The 20,992-nt window shown below is 43.0% G+C and overlaps 1 protein-coding gene across 3 annotated transcripts in view; it reads left to right on the top strand.

The window, feature by feature from the left end:
* smpd4 (sphingomyelin phosphodiesterase 4) overlaps positions 1-20,992 on the top strand; it is a 72,247-nt gene that overhangs the window by 40,676 nt on the left and 10,579 nt on the right. For all 3 annotated transcript variants that reach the window (XM_078553781.1, XM_078553780.1, XM_078553782.1), the window contains 6 exons: positions 4,170-4,321; positions 11,773-11,863; positions 14,439-14,539; positions 15,874-16,037; positions 18,930-19,135; positions 20,106-20,342. In XM_078553781.1, coding sequence (XP_078409907.1) covers positions 4,170-4,321; positions 11,773-11,863; positions 14,439-14,539; positions 15,874-16,037; positions 18,930-19,135; positions 20,106-20,342 — 951 coding nt within the window. The remainder of the gene's footprint in view (positions 1-4,169; positions 4,322-11,772; positions 11,864-14,438; positions 14,540-15,873; positions 16,038-18,929; positions 19,136-20,105; positions 20,343-20,992) is intronic.

The raw sequence follows: 20,992 nt of genomic DNA, 5'->3' as shown, positions 1-20,992 counted from the left end.
GTGCAAGAAAAAAAAATGTTGGAAAGGCACCTGCCAAGTAACGTGCTTTTTAATAATTAATCCTATTTCTTGGTGTTGCTGTCACCTCAGGACTCACGATCTTCCCCATTGATGTGGCTTCCAAGTGGCTTTGTTTCTTCCTTGGTGCCTAAAACATTTCCCCTCAGCAACAGTTTACTCTCAGTGCAAATCCCTAAGCTTTCTGGATGCTTTCCGAGTTAAACTGCCTCTAGTTGTTGGGCTCAGGCAAGGGGAATAAGAACCTAGTCTCCAAGATTCAGTTAGTGAAGTATTAAAGGTGATGTTACCAAGACTAAGAAGTGTAACCTGCTGGTTTTATTTGAGGGACATTAGAAAATGCTGAGTGAAGAATTGGAAGGAATTTTGTTTCTCCGTTGAGGGATATGGAGGAGCTAAAGGTGTAATAATGATTCAACTGTTGCACGTAGGGGACGAGCAGTGGAGTAGTGGCCGGGTGAGACCTGAAGAAAAGTTGCATTGGATGATTGAGGAAGACGTTATGAAGAAGCAGAAATGTGCTGGGTGAAACGCCTGAGTAATTGGAAAGAGAGAAAAGGGGCCATCTGTATTATCGCAGTTGGTCATGAGAGGTGATCCAGAGCCTATCCTTAGTTGTGAGGCCAGATAGTGTAATCTGCTCAGAAGTACAGGTATATAGTGCACATCACAATTTTGAAGAACAGAGCAGCACTGGAGACTTGGGCTGGGAGGGTGATGTTCAAGAAAGTTAGCCAAAGTGTTGTTGCCGTTGGTAAACCAAGGTTGGCTTATACCCCTCAGGTAGATGCAAAAGTTCCCATGGCACTATTCTGAAGAGCAGGGGTTGCAGGACAATGTTTCTTCAACAGTACCTTCTCAGCCACATCTTCCACCTGGAAGAATAAAGGCAACAGATGCATGGAAGCACCACTACCTGCAAATTCCCCTCCAAAACCACACACCATCCTGCCTTTGAATTATATCATCGTTCCTTCACTGTCGCAGGGTCCTGGAGCTCCCTTCCTAACAACACTGCACCAGATGGACTGCAGTGGTTCAAGAAGGCAGCTCACCACCAATTTGTCAAGGGCAATTAGGGATGGGCAACAACAAGTGCTGGCTTTGCAGCAACGTCTACATCCCGTGGACAAATAGATTCAGGCTACAATCAAGAAACATTGCAGTGTGTGTGGTTGGTTTGGAATAGTTGACAGAAGTAGTCATGGTCATCATGGTGCAGGAGGAGTGCGTTCAACCCATCAAGTCCATACCAGCTCTCAAGACCAGCCAAACAGTTCTATTCCTGCAGTCCTGCAAGTTTATTTCCCTCAAGTGCCCATCCAATTTCCTTTTGAAACCATTGATCGTCTCCACCCCCACCACCTTCGTGGGCAGCTGCCATTTGCTGTTTAAAAAGCAAATAGTTCCCCCTGTATCTCTTGCCCAAAACCTTAAATCTTGTCCTTGTATGACCAGCTAATGGAAGCAGCTTTTCTTTGCCTACCTTATCTAACCCTGTCATAATCGTGTACACCTTTATCAAGTCACCCCTCAATCTCCTTTGCTCTAAGGAGAACAAACCTAGTTTCTCCAAACTAACCTTGTAACTAAAATCCTTCATTCCTGGAACCATTCTGGTAAATCTGCTCTGTACCCTCATCCTTACTAAAGTGTGGTGACGAGAACTGGACACACTACCACAGCCTAACTGGAGCTTTATAAAGGTTCAGCATAACTTCCTTGCTTTTGTACTCGATGCTTCTAGTTATGAAGCCCAAGATCCCATATGCTTTACTAACCACTCTCTCAATGCGTCCTGCCACCTTCAAAGATCTACACATATGAGATTATAAGGGATTGTAGCTTGGGTATCTACAAGACAAACTTGGACAAATACCTGGAAGAGAAACCTCATCTGATGCAGCTGGAAACACAGACAGATCTCATGTAGCTTTGAGATTTTCTTTGTTGTTTTGAATTGATAGAAACAACATCTAGCAATAAGATTTTGAGGATTAATGACTTTTATTTAACCAGAACTCTATTGCACCATTTATGTGGCATTATTTGATTAATGCCTTGGGTTAATTTCCCATTTACCATGTGGCTTTCTTTGTGGTATGTTGGTGCTCTGCTGTTGTAGATGCTTCAACCCAGCATTTTTCTTGGATGGCATTGGTCACAGGCTGTTAATAAGAAAAGGATAGATGGGGAAATCCTGCGTTTTTAATTTTGCTGCTCCTGTCTGTTCTCTCCCTGCTTCTGTTGGGAGATGTCATGTACACCCTGCATTGTACGTGCCTGCAGGATGCATGTTCCAGTGCTCGAGATGGGAAGAGTGCCAAAAGCTGCCAGAAGTAAGCTTTATAGGAGGAAGCTCTGAGCCTATTGTCAACTTTGCACATGAAAAATCATGAATTCTGTTCAACAAGAACAGTATTTAGTGAATTCTAACATTCTATTGCAGATGTGACCTTTTCCCATTGTCCTTCCAAGACAAATCCTGGGCTCTATATGTTTTCACATCAGTTCAGTGCCTCTTGTGGGTTTTATCTTTGGGTGGGTGATTTATCATCATGTGGGAATATATTTTGTGATTTCACACAAGGATTTCTTGCTTGCGGAAAGGTTGAAATGATGGCCCAGTGCCTACAGAAAGGGGCTGGCCCTGTTGTCCCAGGTAACACTTGGAACAGCAGTAGGCACTGGAGGTAGTCCTGTTTGGGTCTTAGCAGATATCCTGGATAGCAGGACAATTAGTAATTCTTGTTTCTGAAGCCATAACCTAAGCTTTGAGTCTTGAATGCTGGAGTGGGGATGGTAATGGAGAAATCTGTCAAAATGCTGGGTCAGAGCAGTGTGGAGGGGGCTGAGCCCCACATCCATGCTGGTCCTGAAAATAGTTACTGAGCAGAGCTACAGAAAGCAGAGCAAATTCCAGCCTCATCCCTTAGTACTTGGCTGGAGAAAGCTGTTAAGATGCAAACAGCATGGAACCTGGCAGATTATGGAGGGGAGGAAGGCAGTTTGTCCTGAAAAAACTGGAATCAGACATATGGTGAGGCATGGTCAAGTGATAGTGTGGCATTTTCATGGTGTGATCCCAAGTCACTTGGCATTTTCTGCTGAGCATGGTGACTAATTTGGTATCATTCCAATCAGTGTTGTCTCTAGTATCATTATTGTTGTTTCCCCTCTTCACTGCCCCCTAGCTCATGGTCTAGGCTGCCCATTTTCATTGCTCAACTCATGCCGCCCATGTTTTCCCAGACATATTTCCCAGTCAGAAGTGTGGCACTCTGCCACCCGGTGCTTTTGGATTTTTGCAGATAAGAATCGCACTAACTTTCCCCAACCCTCACCCCTGAAGATTGTGACTCACTTGGGCTTATCTTTCCTATGTATTTTAGCATTTTTGACTTCAGTTGGACTTCCGTACCCTTTTAGTCCTCTGTTTCCCTGAAAACACTATCTCTTGGGATGGGGTTCCATGGACCTCTTCTGGTACCTTGACCAATTGGTCACTCTTCATAGGTGAGTCTACACAATGAGTGTTGGCCATTCAATTGCCGGATGAAATCACAGCCTTGTCCTCACTTGATGTTCACACTATCCAAACAGGAGTCACAACATCACAATTAGAAGCAGGAACCCAGGCTAATCTGTGTTTTTTGATCTCCATTCCTAGTGCCCTGACTGTCACCTTGGTCAAAATCCATTAACTCCACAGAGGCCAGACAGGGAATCGGGGATCTTCAGGGCTGGATGACCCAGTCACACAGAAGTGATACGTTATTTTGAGCAAGACCTGTGGGATTTGGATGGGATGATCCCTGAACAGGCTATGCTGCAGACTGATGGGACTCAGGTTTTAGCCCATTTCCCATAACAGCAAGTTCTTGAACTACTGAGAAAAGACTAGGAGAGATGAAAGTCAGTAGCCCTGGAAATATACTTGTGGAGTGGACTAAGGGGGTATTAATTAGACTGCTGTTGCATTTTAGTTTAATTCTGTAACTCTATCCAGAGTAGATGTGAGATCAGTCAGTAATTGTTATATGCAAGTAGTTCGCTCAGTCACGTGGGTTTCTACATTGTTAGTGCCTTGTCCTTGAATTGGGTTTTCGCGTGCTTTCTCCGTTTTCTGACATCTGTTCTATATTTGATAGGAACCCTTCACTCCAACAGAGGAGCATGTGCTAATGGTGAGGCTGCTGGTCAAGCACCTCCATTGTTTCTCCAACAGCATAAAACAGGAGCAAGCCTTACCCTCACCTTCAACTCATTCTCACACTGGGAGCCCACTGGAAGAATTCAAGAGGTTAGCCTTCTGTTTTTGTGAATTTTGTCTATAAGGTTTCAGGTAGGCTGAAGTGGAGCCAGAGGATAGGGATAATAGGCAGGTATACTAAATGGCAGCATGTGACAGTGGTGTCCTGCAAGGATCTGTGTTGAGGTCCAAATATTCACTGTATTCAATATCGACTTGGACATGTGACTTTCTATTCCACTGTCTAATGACAGAAAGGTAGGTTGACTTGTAAGTAGTGTAGATGGAAGGACAAAATTACAAAGAGGTCTTGATAGACTAAGTGAATGGATAAAACTGGCAAAGGGATTTAATGTTGACAAATATGAAGTCATCCACTTTGGACCTAAAAAGGATATAACAGGGTACTTTGTAAATGGTGAAAAGCTAGAAACAGTGGAAGTCCAAAGAGACCAAGTACATAGACCATTAAAAGATTATAAACAAGTGCAGAAAATAATCAAAAAACCTACTGGAATGCTGGCCTTTATATCTAGAGGAGCAGGATACAAGGGGGTAGAAATCATGCTTCAGCTGTACAAAGCCCTGGTTAAACCATTTTTGGAGTACTATGAGAAGTTCTGGGCACTGCACCTTAAATTGGCTTTGAGGAAATGGGGTGTAGGTATACCAGAATGATACCTGGACTCCAAGGATTAAATTATAAAACGAAGTTAAACAAACACCTCTTTGATCCTTTTGTCTGTGACATCTTTTGATTCTCTGCTCCTATCACTGCTTGCTTGTCCCTACAACCACCCGACCCTCCACTTCTCTCCCCCCACCCCACCCCCCCCCACCTTAAACCAGCTTATATTTCACCCCTCTCCTAACTACACTCAGTTCTGTTGAAGGGTCATTGGACTCGAAACGTCAACTCTTTTCTTCTCCACCGATGCTGCCAGACCTGCTGAGTTTTTCCAGGTAATTCTGTTTTTGTTTTTGTTTTGGATTTCCAGCATCCGCAGTAGTTTTTTGTTTTAAACTAAGATTGTATTTTCTGGAATTTAGACAATTAAGAGATGATTTGATTGAAGTTTTCAAGATATTAAGGGGAACAGATAGGGTAGATGGAGAAGAACTATTTTCACTGATTGGTGAGTCAAGGAGCAGGGGACATAGTCTAAAAATTAGAGCCAGACCTTTAAAGGTATAGAATTAGGAAATATTTCATCACACAGAAGGTTGTAGAAGTTTGGAACTCTCTTCAAACAGCAGTTGATGCTAGATCAATTGGAAAATTTAAATTTGCATTATGGACAGGGTGAGAGAACTACTGCAATCCCTCTCCCCTTCCCAACTGTCGTGATCAGTAAGTTTTTGAGAGCAAGATGTCTGTATGTTTATTTAACCCTTGAGTGTGAGGGCAATTTGAATTATCAGCAACAAGCTTCCCATGTGTTTAAATAAGGAGAATTGTTTATTCACACACTCACCGTGAAATCTAATACTGCGGTGTGCTCTCTCTCTGTCTCTCTCACAAACGCAGTCAAGGGACGTGTAGTTCAAAGAATAGTGCACTTTTATAAGTTACAACCAAAAAGAATATTTCATAATTCCTGTGATTATCCCGTTCTGGAAAACATAGGTTGCAGGTCTGATCAAAAAGATGTCATCACTCCAAGTGCTGTTTAGGTAGGTTCAACAGCCGGAGTCACATGCCAAGGTGGTTTTCAGCATTCTCTCGAACAAGTGGACTTTCTGCAGCTCAGAGTTAGTTGCTTGTGGTCTCGGTGCCAGGAGATCAGTTTGTTGTATTGGTGGACCTGAAAAGGAACAGGCTTGGGGACTTTACAATGTTAGTCTCCAGTTCTTAAGGCATAATGTTACTGCCCTTTCAGTTGCTGCTGTGTCCCTCTGCAGACTGCACTTAAAGATTAAAAAAGGAGACCAACACGGCTGCCCTACCATGTCGATCCTCACAGTTCTCTTTTCCAAATATGGTGTTGGTCCTAGGTTGATTAGCCACAACCAAGTTTATTGTTTGAAGACATTCATTCTGAGTGGGAGAGTGAGATAATCAGAAAGACCCATCTGACTCCGGAATGTCTTGGATGGTCTCAGGATACGGGTAGTTGACACCTCTTAGTATTGAATGTATCCTTTTGTCCCTGTGAGATAGGGTGGCAGTTTTTAAATTCTTAGCAGGTCGGATGACCTTTGGTGGCCATCTTTTGCAGCACATATTGTCCATTTTAAAAGAAAAGTCAGTTCCAAAAGATTCCACACACAGTAAAGTTCATATTTTTATAAGTTATGAAAATGACATTACTGGACATGATTTCTGAAATTGGCTAACAAAAATCTAGCAAAGCAAAGATGTGGGGCAAAGGCAGGGGTATAGAGTTCAGTTAGAGCAGCCATGATCTCATTGAAGGGTGGAATAGCCTCAAAGGGTTCAATGGCCTTCTGTCTCTGTGGAACTTGTGTTCCTAAGCGCCTTCTATTTCAGGCTGCCAATGCAAGCATCAAGCAGTCCCAACATAGCCCACTATATATCAAATGCTGCCAGTAGTAAAGCTCCCTCCGTACTGTCCCATTAAATTCTTTTAGATCAGGTACAGCACTGGTTACAGAGTAAAATTCCCTCTGAACTGTTTCATCAAAACTTGTACTGATATTGAACTTTTAATGATAAAACTGTGCCAAGTTGCTTCATAATGCAGCATTCATGACTCCACTCCTCTGTCACGTTAGATGGTACATTTAACCAGTGTACCACCCGTGGGAGCCCTATTTCATGTCTGAAATAAATATGTCCAAAAGGCTGCAGAATAATATGTGAGCAAAGTAATACTTGTAGAGAGCAAGGAAGGTGTAAAAATGCATAGGCTTGACTGAGTTCTTATCAATAGTCCCATATTTCCTCATGGAGCACACTCCCAAAGGTAATTATACAATAAATAGAACAAAAAATGGATAAGCTTGCAAACTTGTATGAACCCACAAACATCAAGATTTTGATTTCTACCTAATGAGTAAAATAAGAAAATAAATCTGTAGCTGAAATTGTTAACAGTACTTTTTATTGTCATAATGTCAGGTACATCAAAGGTTAAATAAAATTTCCCTTTACAATCCTGTGGTGAGAGATTTCCAACTTAGTGCCAGTAACTGCTGAATTGGTGCCCTCTTTCCTTGCATTGAATTTGAAATGTTGAGTTCAGTCCTTGCCCCTCTCCAACCCTATGTCCCTAGAGTCTTTTTTTAAATATCCTTTTTCTCTAATTTGCATCACTCCCAAAGTTTTGTTTCTCAGCTTCCATCTCCACATGCTGCCACTAGAGTTGTGGATCTCAGCATCAGGTTAGACATTTAGCATACCTTGTGTCAGATGGTAGCACTCTCATTTTCAAATCGAGCCTGATTCCAGGGCTTCAGATGATCTGAGCTGTGCTGTGCTGAGAGAGTGCTGCATTGCCATTAGACTAAGGCCCAATTCAGGTGGACATAAGATTCCCTGATGTTAGGAAAGCAGAGAGCTCTCCTGGCTGTGGACCAACATTCCTTCCTCACTTCATGTCACTAACAAATCCATTACCTGCTATCTCACTGTCTGAGACATCTTGGCTGCCATGTTTCTTTGCTTTGCAAAGTGTCTTCAGATGCCCTGAATATGCTGTATAAATGCCAGGCACTGGGGAGAATATTTTAAACGCAATAATACAACAGACCTTCACCTTGTTGTTTTCCATGACTAAGAACATTTGGCCTCTCAAGCCTGCTTCACCATTCAGTAAGATCATGGCTGATCTGGTTGTGGTCTCAACTCCAGTTTCCTCTCTGCCCCTAGTAACCCTGGACTCCCTTGCCCAACAAAAATCTGTCTAACTCTGCTTTGAATAAATTCAAAGACCCAGCCTCCATTGCTTTCTGGGGAAGAGAATTCCACACACCAATGACCCTTTGGGAGAAAAAGTTTCTCCTCATTTCTGTCTTAAAAGGGAGAGCTCTCATTTTTAAACTGTGTCCCCTAGTTTGTCTCCCCCACAAGAGGAAACATCCTCCAGGTATCCATCCTCAGGATCTTAAGTTTCAATAAGATCACCTCTCATTCTTCTAAACTCCAGTGGGTATAGGTCCAACGTGTTCAACCTTTCTTCATGAGACAGCCCCTTCATCCCAGGAATGAGTCCAGTGAACCTTCTCTGAACTGCTTCTAAAGCCATTGTATCTTAAATAAGGAGACCAAAACTGCACAGTACTCCACATGTGGTCTCACCAATGCCCTGTACAGCTGCAGTAAACCTTCCCTAGTTTTGTATTCCATTCCTCTTGCAATAAACACCAACATTCCATTTGCCTTCCTAATCACTTGCTGTACCTGCATAGTAACTTTGTGATTCATGTACCAGGACACCCAGATCCCTCTGTACCACTGAGTTCTGCAATCTTTCTCCATTTAAATAGTATACTGCTTTTCTATTCTTCCTGCCAAAGGGAACGAGTTCACATTACCCACGTTATACGCCATCTGTCAAAGATCTGCCCACTCACTTAACCTGTCTATATCCCTTTGTAGACTCTGGACCTTCTCTTGACAACTTACTTTCCTACTTATCTTGGTGTCATCGGCAAATTTAGCAACCATACATTCGGTCCTTTCATTCAAGTCATTGATACAAATTGTAAATAGTTGAGGAGCCAGCACTGATCCTTGTGGCACTTCTCTAGTTACAGCTTGCCAATCTGAAAAAAACACATTTATCCCTGCTCTCTGCTTCCTGTTAGCCAATCAATCCTTTATCCATGCTATGGCTTCACTATGGCCATCTTGAGAAGAATGACAGACTAGGCATACATGGCATCACATAGCCAGACCCCCTCAATATGCTGATGTTGCAGTAATGATACTGCAGGTACCTTGCACCATCTGTTAAAAGTAGCTGTTGGGAGACTGATTCATCCTCAGCTCAACTGGTTGTCAACTCTTGAGTCCATTTCCTACCAGCCCTCCTTCCCAAAAGTGCTGACTGTGCTGTTGGGTAGGTTTTCATGGACTGTTCAACCACAGGGGTCATCAGCTGACATCTGTACCTACTTGCTTTCTGTGGGGGTCACTGATTGATTAGTAATCATAAGCTGACCTCTCTTCCCTCACCTCCAAGGACATGAGGGCAGCTTGTCGCACCTCTATTGTCACTCAGCCTTGAATCGGTTGAAGGACTGTGGAAATAGGTTAGAGAAATAATAGAGGGGGAGCAGAACTGGGTTACTGTAAGGAGAGAAATAAGAAGGGTCAGGATGTTAATGTAAGACATTGGGCGAGGATGTTAAAGAAAAGTCAGAGCAACAAGGGAGCAAAGAAAAGGTGTAATGAGGTTTTAATTGGAGCAAGTGATATGCAAGTATCATTTCATAACACATGCTGTCATTTCCTACACTTCCCATATGTAGTGTGCTTTGCCTGAATATTAAGAGTTTGCATTAAAAATCCTGAGATAGTGTATACAAGTGCCAGTTTTGGTACATCAACAAATCACTTGACCATCTCGCGTAGATAATGAATGGGCTAGAACAGGAAAACAGTGGCATTGGAACTTTGTGTGGAGAAATAATGACAAAGCTGCTGGAATATATCCACAGGGCTATCGTCAGTTAATGCTGGGCACTTGGTGAGGCCACACATGGAAAGGTGTGTTCACCAAAAACATTTGTAAAGCACCAAAGCAGGGCCGAGGGGAGCAATAAGGCTGATCTAGGTGCAAAGGAGATGTCCTATGAGGAAAACTGGGGAAGCTCAATGGTCACAAGGAGTGATCTCATTTGAGTACATGATAAATATGTAAATCCAGAATATTCCTTGAAATTGATCAGGAATGTCAAACCAGAATACTTTTAATTTTCACTGAGTTAAATTTATGTTCGACCATAAGACGTAGGAGCAGAAGTAGGCCATTCGGCCCATCGAGTCTGCTCTGCCATTCAATGAGACCATGGCTGATCTGATAATCCTCAATTCCACTTTCCTGCCTTTTCCCCATAACCCTTCATTCCCTTACTGATTAAAAAACCGTCTACCTCAGCCTTGAATATACTAATGACCCAACCCCTACAGCCCTCTGCGGTAAAGAATTCCACAACTTCACTACCCTCTGAGAAAAGAATTTCCTCTTCATCTCTGTCTTACATGGGTGGCCCCTTACTCTGAGATTATGCCCACTGGTCCTAGACTCTCCCAGAGGGGGAAACAATCTTTCAGCATCTACCCTGTCAAGCCCCTCTCTAGGAATCTTTTATGTTTCAATAAGGTCGCCTCTCATTCTTCTAAACTCCAATGTGTACAGACCCAACCTACTCAACCTCCCCTCATAAGAAAATCCCTCCATACCCAGGATCAATCTAGTGAACCTTCTCTGGACTCCAATGTCACTATATCTTTCCTTTGGTAACGGGACCAAAACTGTTGACAGTATCCTAGGTGTGGTCCACCTAGTGCCTTGCATAGTTTTAGCAAGGTTCCCCTATTTTTATACTCCATTCTCTTTGAAATAAAGGCCAACATTCCATTTGCCTTCCCAATTACCTACTGAACTTGTATGCTAGCTTCTTGTGATTCATGCATGAGGACCCCTGAATCCCTTTGTGCTGCAGCCTTCTGCAGTCTTCCTCCATTTAAATAATATTCAGCTCCTCTATTCTTCCTGCCAAATTGCATAACCTCTCATTTTCCCCCATTATATTTCATCTGCCAAGTTTTTGCCCACTCACTTAACCTGCCTATATTCCTCTGTAGACTCTTTGTATCACCCTAACCACTTGCGTTCCCCTATTTTTGTATCATCTGCAAACGTGGTGATAGTAAATTCACTTCCCTCATCCAAGTCATTAATATATTAATGTTAAGCTGATAGTTGAAAGAATAACTTTCCCCAAAGTTACAAACATTTGGAGCAATCTGCCAGGCTGGGTAATAGAGGAAAACATATAGTGCTGAAATTAGCTTAGCTGTGATGTGAGAAGACTAGAGGAATGGGCTTCATTGGGTGAATTTGGATACTGGAGGAGTGGATTTTAATGGGAGAGTTGGGAGACTAGAGGAATGGATTTTAATAGAATATTCAAGGGATGGTGGTTGGGTTTATTGAAGGGATGAGACTCATCAAGCAAATGGCTTTCCCATGCTTGGCTTTTGATGGTTTTTATTCGTCGTCAGGATGTGGGTGATGAGGCTGATACTTGTTCACCCTAACAAGCTATTAACTGAACCTCTGAAGTGTGTGTGTGTGTGTGTGTGTGTGTGTGTGTGTGTGTGTGTGTGTGTATCATCAATAATGATCATAAATTTATAGGAGGAAATGTTTTTGTGCTTGAGTGCAACGTGACGTGTGTAGTGTCTTTCACCCTCTGATTTGGAGCATCACAGGTGATGCTGTAAATGAAATTATAGATTCTGTAATTTCTCCATTTCAAATTGATGTCTGTTCTGTGACTATAAGTAATTTGTTCTGATTTTCTTGCAGGGCTGTGATTTCGTGTTTTTTTCAGCAGAAGCTTTATGTGTTCCTGCAGCAATGTTTCAGTCACTGGCCCCTGGACGCCTCCTTTAGAGCTGTACGTTACACTGCTTGTTTTATTATGTACCTCATAGTTCCTTTGTCTAATTAATATTCTATGTTGATCTCCTCCTAAAAACAATGACTGGCATCAGATTTAATAACAGGGATGTTTGCCAAAGTTTTAACTTTGCCATGTTCTGATGCTGGGAAGTGAATTTCACACTGGCTGGCTTTTGCAGGCATTTACTGAAATTATTGAAAGATAGGAGATTGACTGACAGAATATTGCAAAATGTTTAACCAAGGTCAAATTTAAAATTCTCATCCCTGTCTTTAAATCCCTTCTTATTTCTGAAGTTTCCACCAGCCTTGCAACTTCCCATGAACACTTAACACCTCTGGGTTCATGTTCACCCTCTCCTCCCCACCTGTCACCACTATTGATAGCCATGTCTTCAACTGTTTAAGCTCCATGAACTGGTATTTCCTCCTGTCCTCTGCTTCTCCACCTCCAAGATCCTCCTTAAGCCCCAACTCTGGGCAGAATTTTGTTGTCGGCAAGCAGGGGGTGGGGCCCGCTCGCCGACACGTAAAATGATGCGGGATGACCTCAGGCGGAACCCCAAACATCACCCCGCCCTATTTAAATTTTCAGGAAGGCGGGGGCACAGCAAAATCAGCTGCGGGCCCGCCGACCTGCCAATGTCCAATTGAGGCCATTGACAGGATCATTTAAACAATTAAAGGACCTGCCCGTCCAACCATAATGTTGGCGGGCAGGCCAGGAGCCCCGGCGGCAAATAGAAAAAACATGAAACCTCATCCACTGGCGAGATGAGGTTTCATGTAGGGATTTAAAAAGTTTAATAAAGTTTTACTGTAATTTATGAACATGTCCCATCTCATGTGACATTGTCACATGAGGGGGACATGTTAGGGAATTTTTTTTTCCTAATTTTCGTATTTTTAAGAAGTGTCAGCGATCTCCCTGAGGCAGGACTTAGCCTCAGGGAGATGTGCGCTCTTTCGTGCCCATGCACGAAAGAGCGCACTCTCGCTTTTGGGGAATCCCCCCGCCTTCACAGGGAGCGCATAGCACTTCCCGCCGGACGTCATGCTGGTCATGTAAAATGGCAGCGAGGCCCGCTTCTCCGGCAGGGATCATCTCCCCGCCCGCCGGAGATTGGGTCGGGCCCGCCCAGCAGGCAGAAAATTCTGCCCTCTTTGTGCAATATTGTAAAACAAGTGATAGCCTTGGTCAAAGTCACGATCTATCCCAGCATCTGAAATTTGGATGTTTCAGAACATCATTAAAATACTCGTGAATTTTTAGTATTCTAACAGCCCACAGTGTAATCCTTGAGTGCATTTAGTGTACTGCTACCAATATAAGAACATAAGGAATAGGAGCAGGAATAGACCACACGGCCCATCGAGCCTGCTCCACCATGCAATACGATCATAGCTGATCTTGGGCTTTTCCACCTTGCTTCCCATATTGCTTCATTCCCTGAGACCAAAAATCTGCCTATCCCACCCTTAAATGATGGAGCATCCACAACCCTCTGGGGTAGAGAATTCCAAAGACTCTTAGCTCATCTCAGTCCTAAATGACCGGTCCCTTGTCCTGAGACTGTGCCCCCTTGTTTTAGATTCCCCGACCAGTGGAAACAATCTCTCTGCACCCACCCTATCAAGCCCCTTCAGAATTTTGTAGGTTTCAATGAGACCGACTCTCATTCTTCTAAACTCCAGAGGATATAAGCCCAATTTACTCAGGCTCTCATCTTAGGACAAGCCCCTCGACCCATGAACCAATTTAGTGAAGCTTCGCTGTACTGGCTCCAATGCAAGTATATCCTTTCTTAAATGTGGAGATCAAAACATTGCATTGTATTCCAGATGCAATCTCCCCAAAACCCTGTTAAATTGTAACATTTGTTATTCTTGTTCTCTAATCCTCTTGCAATAAATGCCAACATGACATTTGCCTTCCTAATTGCTTGCTGCACATGTGTTCCTTGTACAAATACACCCTAGATTTTTCGAACATTAACACTTACAAGTTTCTCATCTTTTAAAAAATATTCAGCTTTTCTATTCTTACAACCAAAGTGAATAACCTCACACTTCCCTACATTATACTCAGTCTGCCATCTTGTTGCCCACTCACTAACCTGTCTATCTCTTTGCAGCCTGTGTCCTCCCTGCAGCTTACCTTCCCACCTAGTTTGGTATCATCAGCAAACTTTGATACATTACTCTCTGTCTCTTCATCTAAGTCATTAATACAGATTGTAAATAGCTGAGGCCCCTCAGCTATTCCCTAAACACCATAGGGAACAGTGCTGATCCTTATTATTGTGCCAGTATATTTCTGGTGTGATACTGTTAATTCACCACTTACAACTGAATCAGTTGCCACCACCAATACATCACCATGTTGTCATGGCATCATTCTGATGAATCTGTTGTATGACTTGAATCTTCAAACACAATCCAACTGAAGGAACAAAATTTATAATTGTAATGTCAGGTGCTTTTTGCTATCAAATGGCCACTTGGACAGGAGGATCAGTTTTTAATCTGCTTGCATGTCCCCTTGTTAATGGTTTAATTTTTCTCTGCAGGTTTTAGAAACATGGCTCAGCTATCTGCAGCCATGGAGGTATGCGGCAGAGAAACTACCCAACATGATTGAATCTGTGGATCGCAGTGTACCAGACAAATGGTAAATCCTATGGCAGTCATTGATATAGCAGTGTGGGAGAATGAGGTTACAGTGAAAATGTAAATGAAGATACCCTTCTAACTTGGCTCAAGTAATCTTCATTCAATCAGTGCCATCCAGTGTTATTCTCTCAGCCAAGTTAAACAGCTTCCCTATTTATATTATCCATGCTTTTTACCATTTGAGAGACCTGGACCGTGTTTCCCTCTTGCTCTTTTCTCTAGTTAAAAGCAGTTCACCTCAGTTAGCCTTGCTTAGAGCAAGAAGCTGTCATTTTTAAAGTATTGTGCCCTGCACTGTGCACGGTATACCAAATTAGCCTTTGACCTATCAGGAGTGAGGAAGAAGGTATAATTGAGTTCTGAACAGTAGAAGTGAAGTGGTTTAAGAGATGTGGGAATGGTCAGTTAATGAATAGAACTGTTTGTTTGCTTGGGTGGTAAATACTGACATGGACTAGCTGGGTTGTATGTTCTGTCTTCCTGTTGCGACTTCTATGTATTTCAAGACAGTGAATGGGAAGTGGCTTGATCTGGTTGAATTCTAGAAATCGAATGAGTTTGAACAATCGGAACTATCTTTAGTGGGAATCAGTGGGAAGGGGTTTGGGTCTAAGGGATTCTGTGCTTAAATGAGTCGTGTTTTATTTGGAGGGAATTTCTACAATCAACCTTATTTTTGTATTTAAAATATTATTGAGTGAATGCTTGTTTCACTGTTTGAGGCTGACTGAGATTATTGTGGTTTATTCTAAAGCTGCTAAAATCTCGCTTTAATTCCTCACATCATTGTCAGCCTTGGTAATTCCTCAAACTCTCTCTTTCCTCTTTGCTTTCCTCTCTCCCTGCCAAATAAAATCAGTGGCTTTACATAACTTATTAAGATGGGATCTAATGGAGGGGTTCAAAATTAGTAAGGTTTTGAGAGGCTAAATAGTGAAAAGATTGTTCCCAGTGGTTGATGAATGCGTTAGAAAAGAGCACAGATTGAAGATTATCACTGGAAGAGCAAATGGGGACATTGGAAGAAATACTTCATTAGAACATGGGAGCATTGAGGAAGAGCTTGTAATGTCATTTAAAAAGAAATTGGATATGTATTGACAAAGGACATAAGGAAATAGGATTAAAGTAGATTCTTCAATTTGAAGAGTTAGCACAATGGTAGAGTGATAATTTAATATTTTTCCACGCATTTTGTTGACATTCACAGCTATCTTTGTGGAAACATAGTTTGGAGGATGCCTCCGTTTTTCAACAGTCACAAACTGAAACAGATGCTATTTGTAGCTTTACTCCTTTATGTCCTACTTCTAACCCTTCACTCTGTCACAGGGCACCGTTTGTGCAGGAAAACCTGCTGATGTTCACAAAACTCTTCCAAGGTTTTCTGAATCGAGCTTTGCGCACTGATCTTGTCAGCCCCAAGAATGCACTGATGGTGTATCGAGTGGCCAAGGTGTACAGTCAGCCTAATCTCGCTGAAATGATAAAGGAAGGTAAGGGTGATTGTGGTGCTATTAGCAGTGTAAAGTCCTTGCTATCCCCAACTCATTTATCCCCCCAGCACTCCTTCAGATCAGCCAAATCTCTACCCCTTCACTTGGCTAGCTCTGCTGCAGTAAATTCATAATCAATTTCTGAGGAGGGAACAGAGTGGCAATGTGGTAAATGTAACTTATCTGGATTTTCAAAAGGCCTTCAATAAGATGACCCAAAGCAGGCTTATGAATAAGGTCAGAGAATGTGGAGTCAGGAGACAAGTGGCAGAATGGATTGCTGACTGGCTTTAAGACAGAGCAGAGTGTGGGAATAAAATATAGTTATTCAGAGTTATAGAAGGTGGGAAGTGGTGTTCCACATGAATCAGTGCTGGGATCACTGCTGTTCACAATTTACATTAACAAAAAGGACTTTGGAATCAAAAACACAATTTCGAAATTTGCGGATGACAACAAATTGAGGGTGAGGGAAAGTGGTGGAATAGTCAATACTGAAGAGGAACATACAAATTAGGAGCGTGAGTAGGCCATTCGGCCCCTTGAGCCTGCTCCACCATTCAATAAGATCATGGCTGATCAGATTGTGGCCTCAATTCCACATTCAGGATAATCTTTGAAACCCTTGTTAGCCAATAATTCATCTACCTCTGCCTTAAAAATATTCAATGACCCTTTCTCCACTGCTCTCCGGGGAAGAGTTCCACAGACTCGTGACCCTCTAGGAGAAAAGATTTCTCCTCATCTTAAATGGGAGACTCCTTAGTTTTAAACGGTGTCCCCTAGTTCGAGTCTCTCCCAGAAGGGGAAACATCTTCTCAGCAACCACCCTGTCAAGTCCCCTCCAGATATTGTATGTTTCAATAAGATCACCTCTCAATCTTCTAAACGCCAGTGGATACATGACCAACCTTTCCTTATAGGATAACCTCCCCATCCCAGGAATCAGTCCCGTGAACCTTCTCTGAACTGCTTGTTGTATTCTTTCTTAAATAAGGAGACCAAAACTGCACACGGTATTCTATATGTCTGACCAATGCTCTGTACACTGTAGCAAAACATCCTTATTTTATAGCCCATTCCCCTTGCAATAAACACATTTCCCTTCCTAATCACTTGCTGTACCTGCATACTTACTTTTTGTGATTCTTGTACCAGGACACCCAGATCCTTCTGTACCACTGAGTTCTGCAGTCTCTCCATTTAAATAATATGCTGCTTTTCTATGCTTCCGGCCGAAGTCGACAAGTTCACATTTTCCCACCTTATACTGCATCTGCCAAATTTTTGCTGACTAATTTAACCTACCTGTTAGACTGCAACAAATCACAGGAGAGCATTAATAAACCTGCATAATGGGCAAACAATTGGCAAATGAAGTTCAAAACATAAATGTGAGATGGCATGTTTTGGTAGGAAGAATAGGGAGGTTATTTAACAATCGGAAGGTGCAAGCCTAGGTGGGGTAGGGGAGCAAAGGGATCTCACAGTACAACAATAAGCACTAAAAATCACACCAAAGGTTAGCAAGGCTTTAAAATTGCAAAGCAATCCAGGCATTAGGGTTTATTTCTAAAGGGATAGAACTGAAAAGCAGTGAAGTTAGATTAAATGTGTATCGTTTCTTGGATAGACCACACTGCGTGCAGCCCTGATCACCATATTACAATATCAATATAAAGACACTGGAAAGGGTGCAGAGGAGATTTACAAGGAAGAAGCCTGAAATGCATGGGTATACATATCAGGAAAGGATGAACAAGCTAAGTCTCTTCCCTTGAAGAGTAGATACAGAGAGAATGTTCCCTCTTGTGGGGAAGAGCATAACTTGAGGCCATCAATATGAGACAGTCACCAAGACATCCAATAGGGAATTCAGGAGAAATTTCTTTTTCTAGTTGAATGGTAAGAATGTGGAACCCACTACCACAGGGAATGGTTGAAGTATTGATGCATTTACGGGGAAATTAGACAAGCACATGAGCGAGAAGGGAATAATGGGTAATGGTGGTAGATTTAAATGAGGAAAGATGGGAGGAGGCTTGAAAGGAGCATAAACACCAGCATGGGCTGGTTGAGCTGAATGGCCTGATTCTGTCCTGTATTTCCTATGTAATCCAATATAGTTATTAGTGGCCTAGGACAAGACTGCTTGGAAAACTCAGTGGTTATAAAAGCCAGGCCCAATGTGATAACCTGAGTTTAGTTAGGCTTCTAATCACTGACACTTGCTGGGCATTGTGTAAAGCCATCCAGCGAGGGTATAACAAATTCTCGCTCTGATTGCTTCTCCTGGTCTCCACACCAATCCAAATGCCAAATATCCCATCAGCAAACTCTGAACTTCCACATGAAGAACACACCCAGGGAGCAGCCAGTGCCTGTGGAACCTATACCCAAGAACTGACCACTGGCTTCAGGAGAAGAGGAAATGTTAGAAATAAGTTTATTGCCAACTTTTTTTTTGTGAAAACCCTGCCATGTGGGAAATGCCCTCCTCAAGAGATATTGCAGCTCCATTCATCAGTGGCACTGTGATGCTGAACCCCACCCAGGCAAATAAAAAGACCCAAAGAACCTGCATTTATATAACACCTTTCACAACCCCAGTATACCCTAGTGCTTTCCTGACAATGAAGTGCATTTGAAGTTTTGCAATGTTGCCAGCGTGTGCACCACCCCCCACAACCCCCGGCAGCACGGCGCTCCCACCGCAGTGCCCCCATTACTGCACTGGAGTGTCAGTCTGGATTGTGTTCAAGCCTCTGAAGTTGGACAAGGGTGCTGCCAGTGTGCCACTGGTAACTAATTACGCCCCCCCAGATATTTCCAGCTAACTGTTTCAGTTTATCTATCTGTGTAAACCCCAAATTGTGCCTTGTTTTAAAATAGCTGAACGCTTGTTCTTGGAACCTGATCCCTTGCACCATCCGAGGCAGCATCGTGTGTACGCATCTCCAGGGTTCAGCAGCAGCTTCATGTCATCGTGGCATTCCCCAATGGCGGATTCAACCTTCAGAGTCAAGAGTCATGTGTACAACCTGGAGGGGCAGGATTGTGTGTATAAGCAGATGTTTGGGTCTGACATCAGGAATTTGGTAAGTACAAGGTACTAAGACTTCACCTTTCTTTATTGTGCACTTGAGCGAAGTACTGTTGTTGGAATAGTGCTGAGGCAGTGGGAGGGCTGAGAACAGCAATGTAATATTCTTTCCACCCACCCCCACCACCAATTCCCAGACTCCTTGAAGGCACTGGGGTACGGGTCATACAGATGCTGACACTTGGGATAAACAGGTCCCCGTAGGCACTGGCTGTCGCTAAGGAATGGATCCCACAGGCACTGATTCTTGTTGGGGAATGAGTTCCATGGTAATTCCCTGATATGCAGGCTCTTTGAAGGATGGTCTTATCACCAAACTGTGCCTTTCTGCAGGGATATTAGGAAATCAGGAGCTGGGTTCAAGCACATTTTGGCCCAGCACATTAGGTCACTGACATTGCAGTACTGGGCTTGACTACTCTTCACAACTGCGGAACTGTAGCTGGCCCAAGGTGTTTCATAAGAGGCTTATCAAACAAATGTGACACTTAACCACATGAGCTATTAGGTGAGAAGACCAAAAGTTTGACCAGAGAAGTTAGGGGTGTTTTAAGGAGTGTTTTAAGAGCAGTGAGAGGCAGAGAGGTTTAAGAAGAGAATTCCAGAGCCTAGGGCCCAGACAGTTGAAGGTGAGGCCAATACTGGTAGAGTGATTAAAACAGGGATGTGTAAGAGACCAGAATTAGAGGAGCACAGATATCTCGGAGAGTTGTGAGGAGATTAAAGATGGAGAGGGGCAAGGCTACGCAGGGATTTAAAAACAAGGATGGGAATTTTACAATCAGTTGTTATTGGTCTGGGAGCTGATGTAAGTCAGTGAACCCAGAGGTGATTGGTGAAAGGGGTTTGATGTTTGTAAGGCTATGGGCAGTAGAGTTTGAATTGAGCTGATATGTAAGGACAAGGTAAATGTGAGAGAGAGAGTGGAAAAATAATGCCTAAGATGCTGGCTCCTCCTCTTGCAGGTACTGAAACTGGCTCAGTTAATAGCACAGGCCAAGCAAACTGCTAAATCCATCTCTGATCACACAGCTGAGCAATCCACAGGCCACTCACTGATGTCCTTGCTGGGCCTGTCCACCTATGATTTCAACACCTCTGCTTACGGAGGCAATGACCTGGATGACTTGGGACCTGATGAGATACGGAAAACTGATGAGTATTTGGAAAGATCACTGGAGTATTTGTGTCTGGTGTTCAAGGTAAGATTGAAGTTTTGAGTGTTTGAATTGACTCAAGCTAGGCTTTGCTCAGGACACAGTCTAGCTCTCAATTTGGTAGGGGTTCCTCTGCTAATGTCCTTGCGTTGCTAAGGGACACCTGAATGTTATGTTCCCTGGGCTGAAAGAGAATTCTTGCTGGGTTGTTCTGACTCAGCAACATTGCTAATGGTCTTTAGTCCCAATCCCTTTATTTCCTAATGTTGTAACATATCAGGGTCTGATCTTCTGAAGGCTCCAGGTCTATACTATTGTCAGAGGGGAGGGGTGGGGGGTCCTTGGAGGGCAGGTGGATGCAGCCTTGGAGACTCCTCCCCTGATAGGTGATGAGAAGGTTTTGTGTGTTTGGTCTCCCAGCTCTCAATGCATACTGTGGAACGCAGAACGTACAGAGGACCTAGACACCAGCCTGGTTTCCCCTCTGTTTTTTGAAGTCAGGCCAATACAAATGACAAATCAGAAGTGAATTTTCATAATTGATCAAAAGTGTTAATCAAGATAGCTTTCAAGGCCTCTAAAGCCAGCTGGCAATAGTTTACAAGGTGTTGAACTCCAGTCACTTGCTGGACCTGATCCAGCATCCTGGCACTTGGTGTTGGCCTATTCAGAAGTTTTTTGTTCATTCATGGGAT

This window comes from Cetorhinus maximus, chromosome 12 (genome assembly GCF_964194155.1).
Source record: "Cetorhinus maximus chromosome 12, sCetMax3.hap1.1, whole genome shotgun sequence".
Lineage (NCBI taxonomy): Eukaryota > Metazoa > Chordata > Chondrichthyes > Lamniformes > Cetorhinidae > Cetorhinus > Cetorhinus maximus.
The sequence above is the reverse complement of the archived record's forward strand: the minus strand, read 5'-3'. Positions and strand labels throughout refer to the sequence as shown.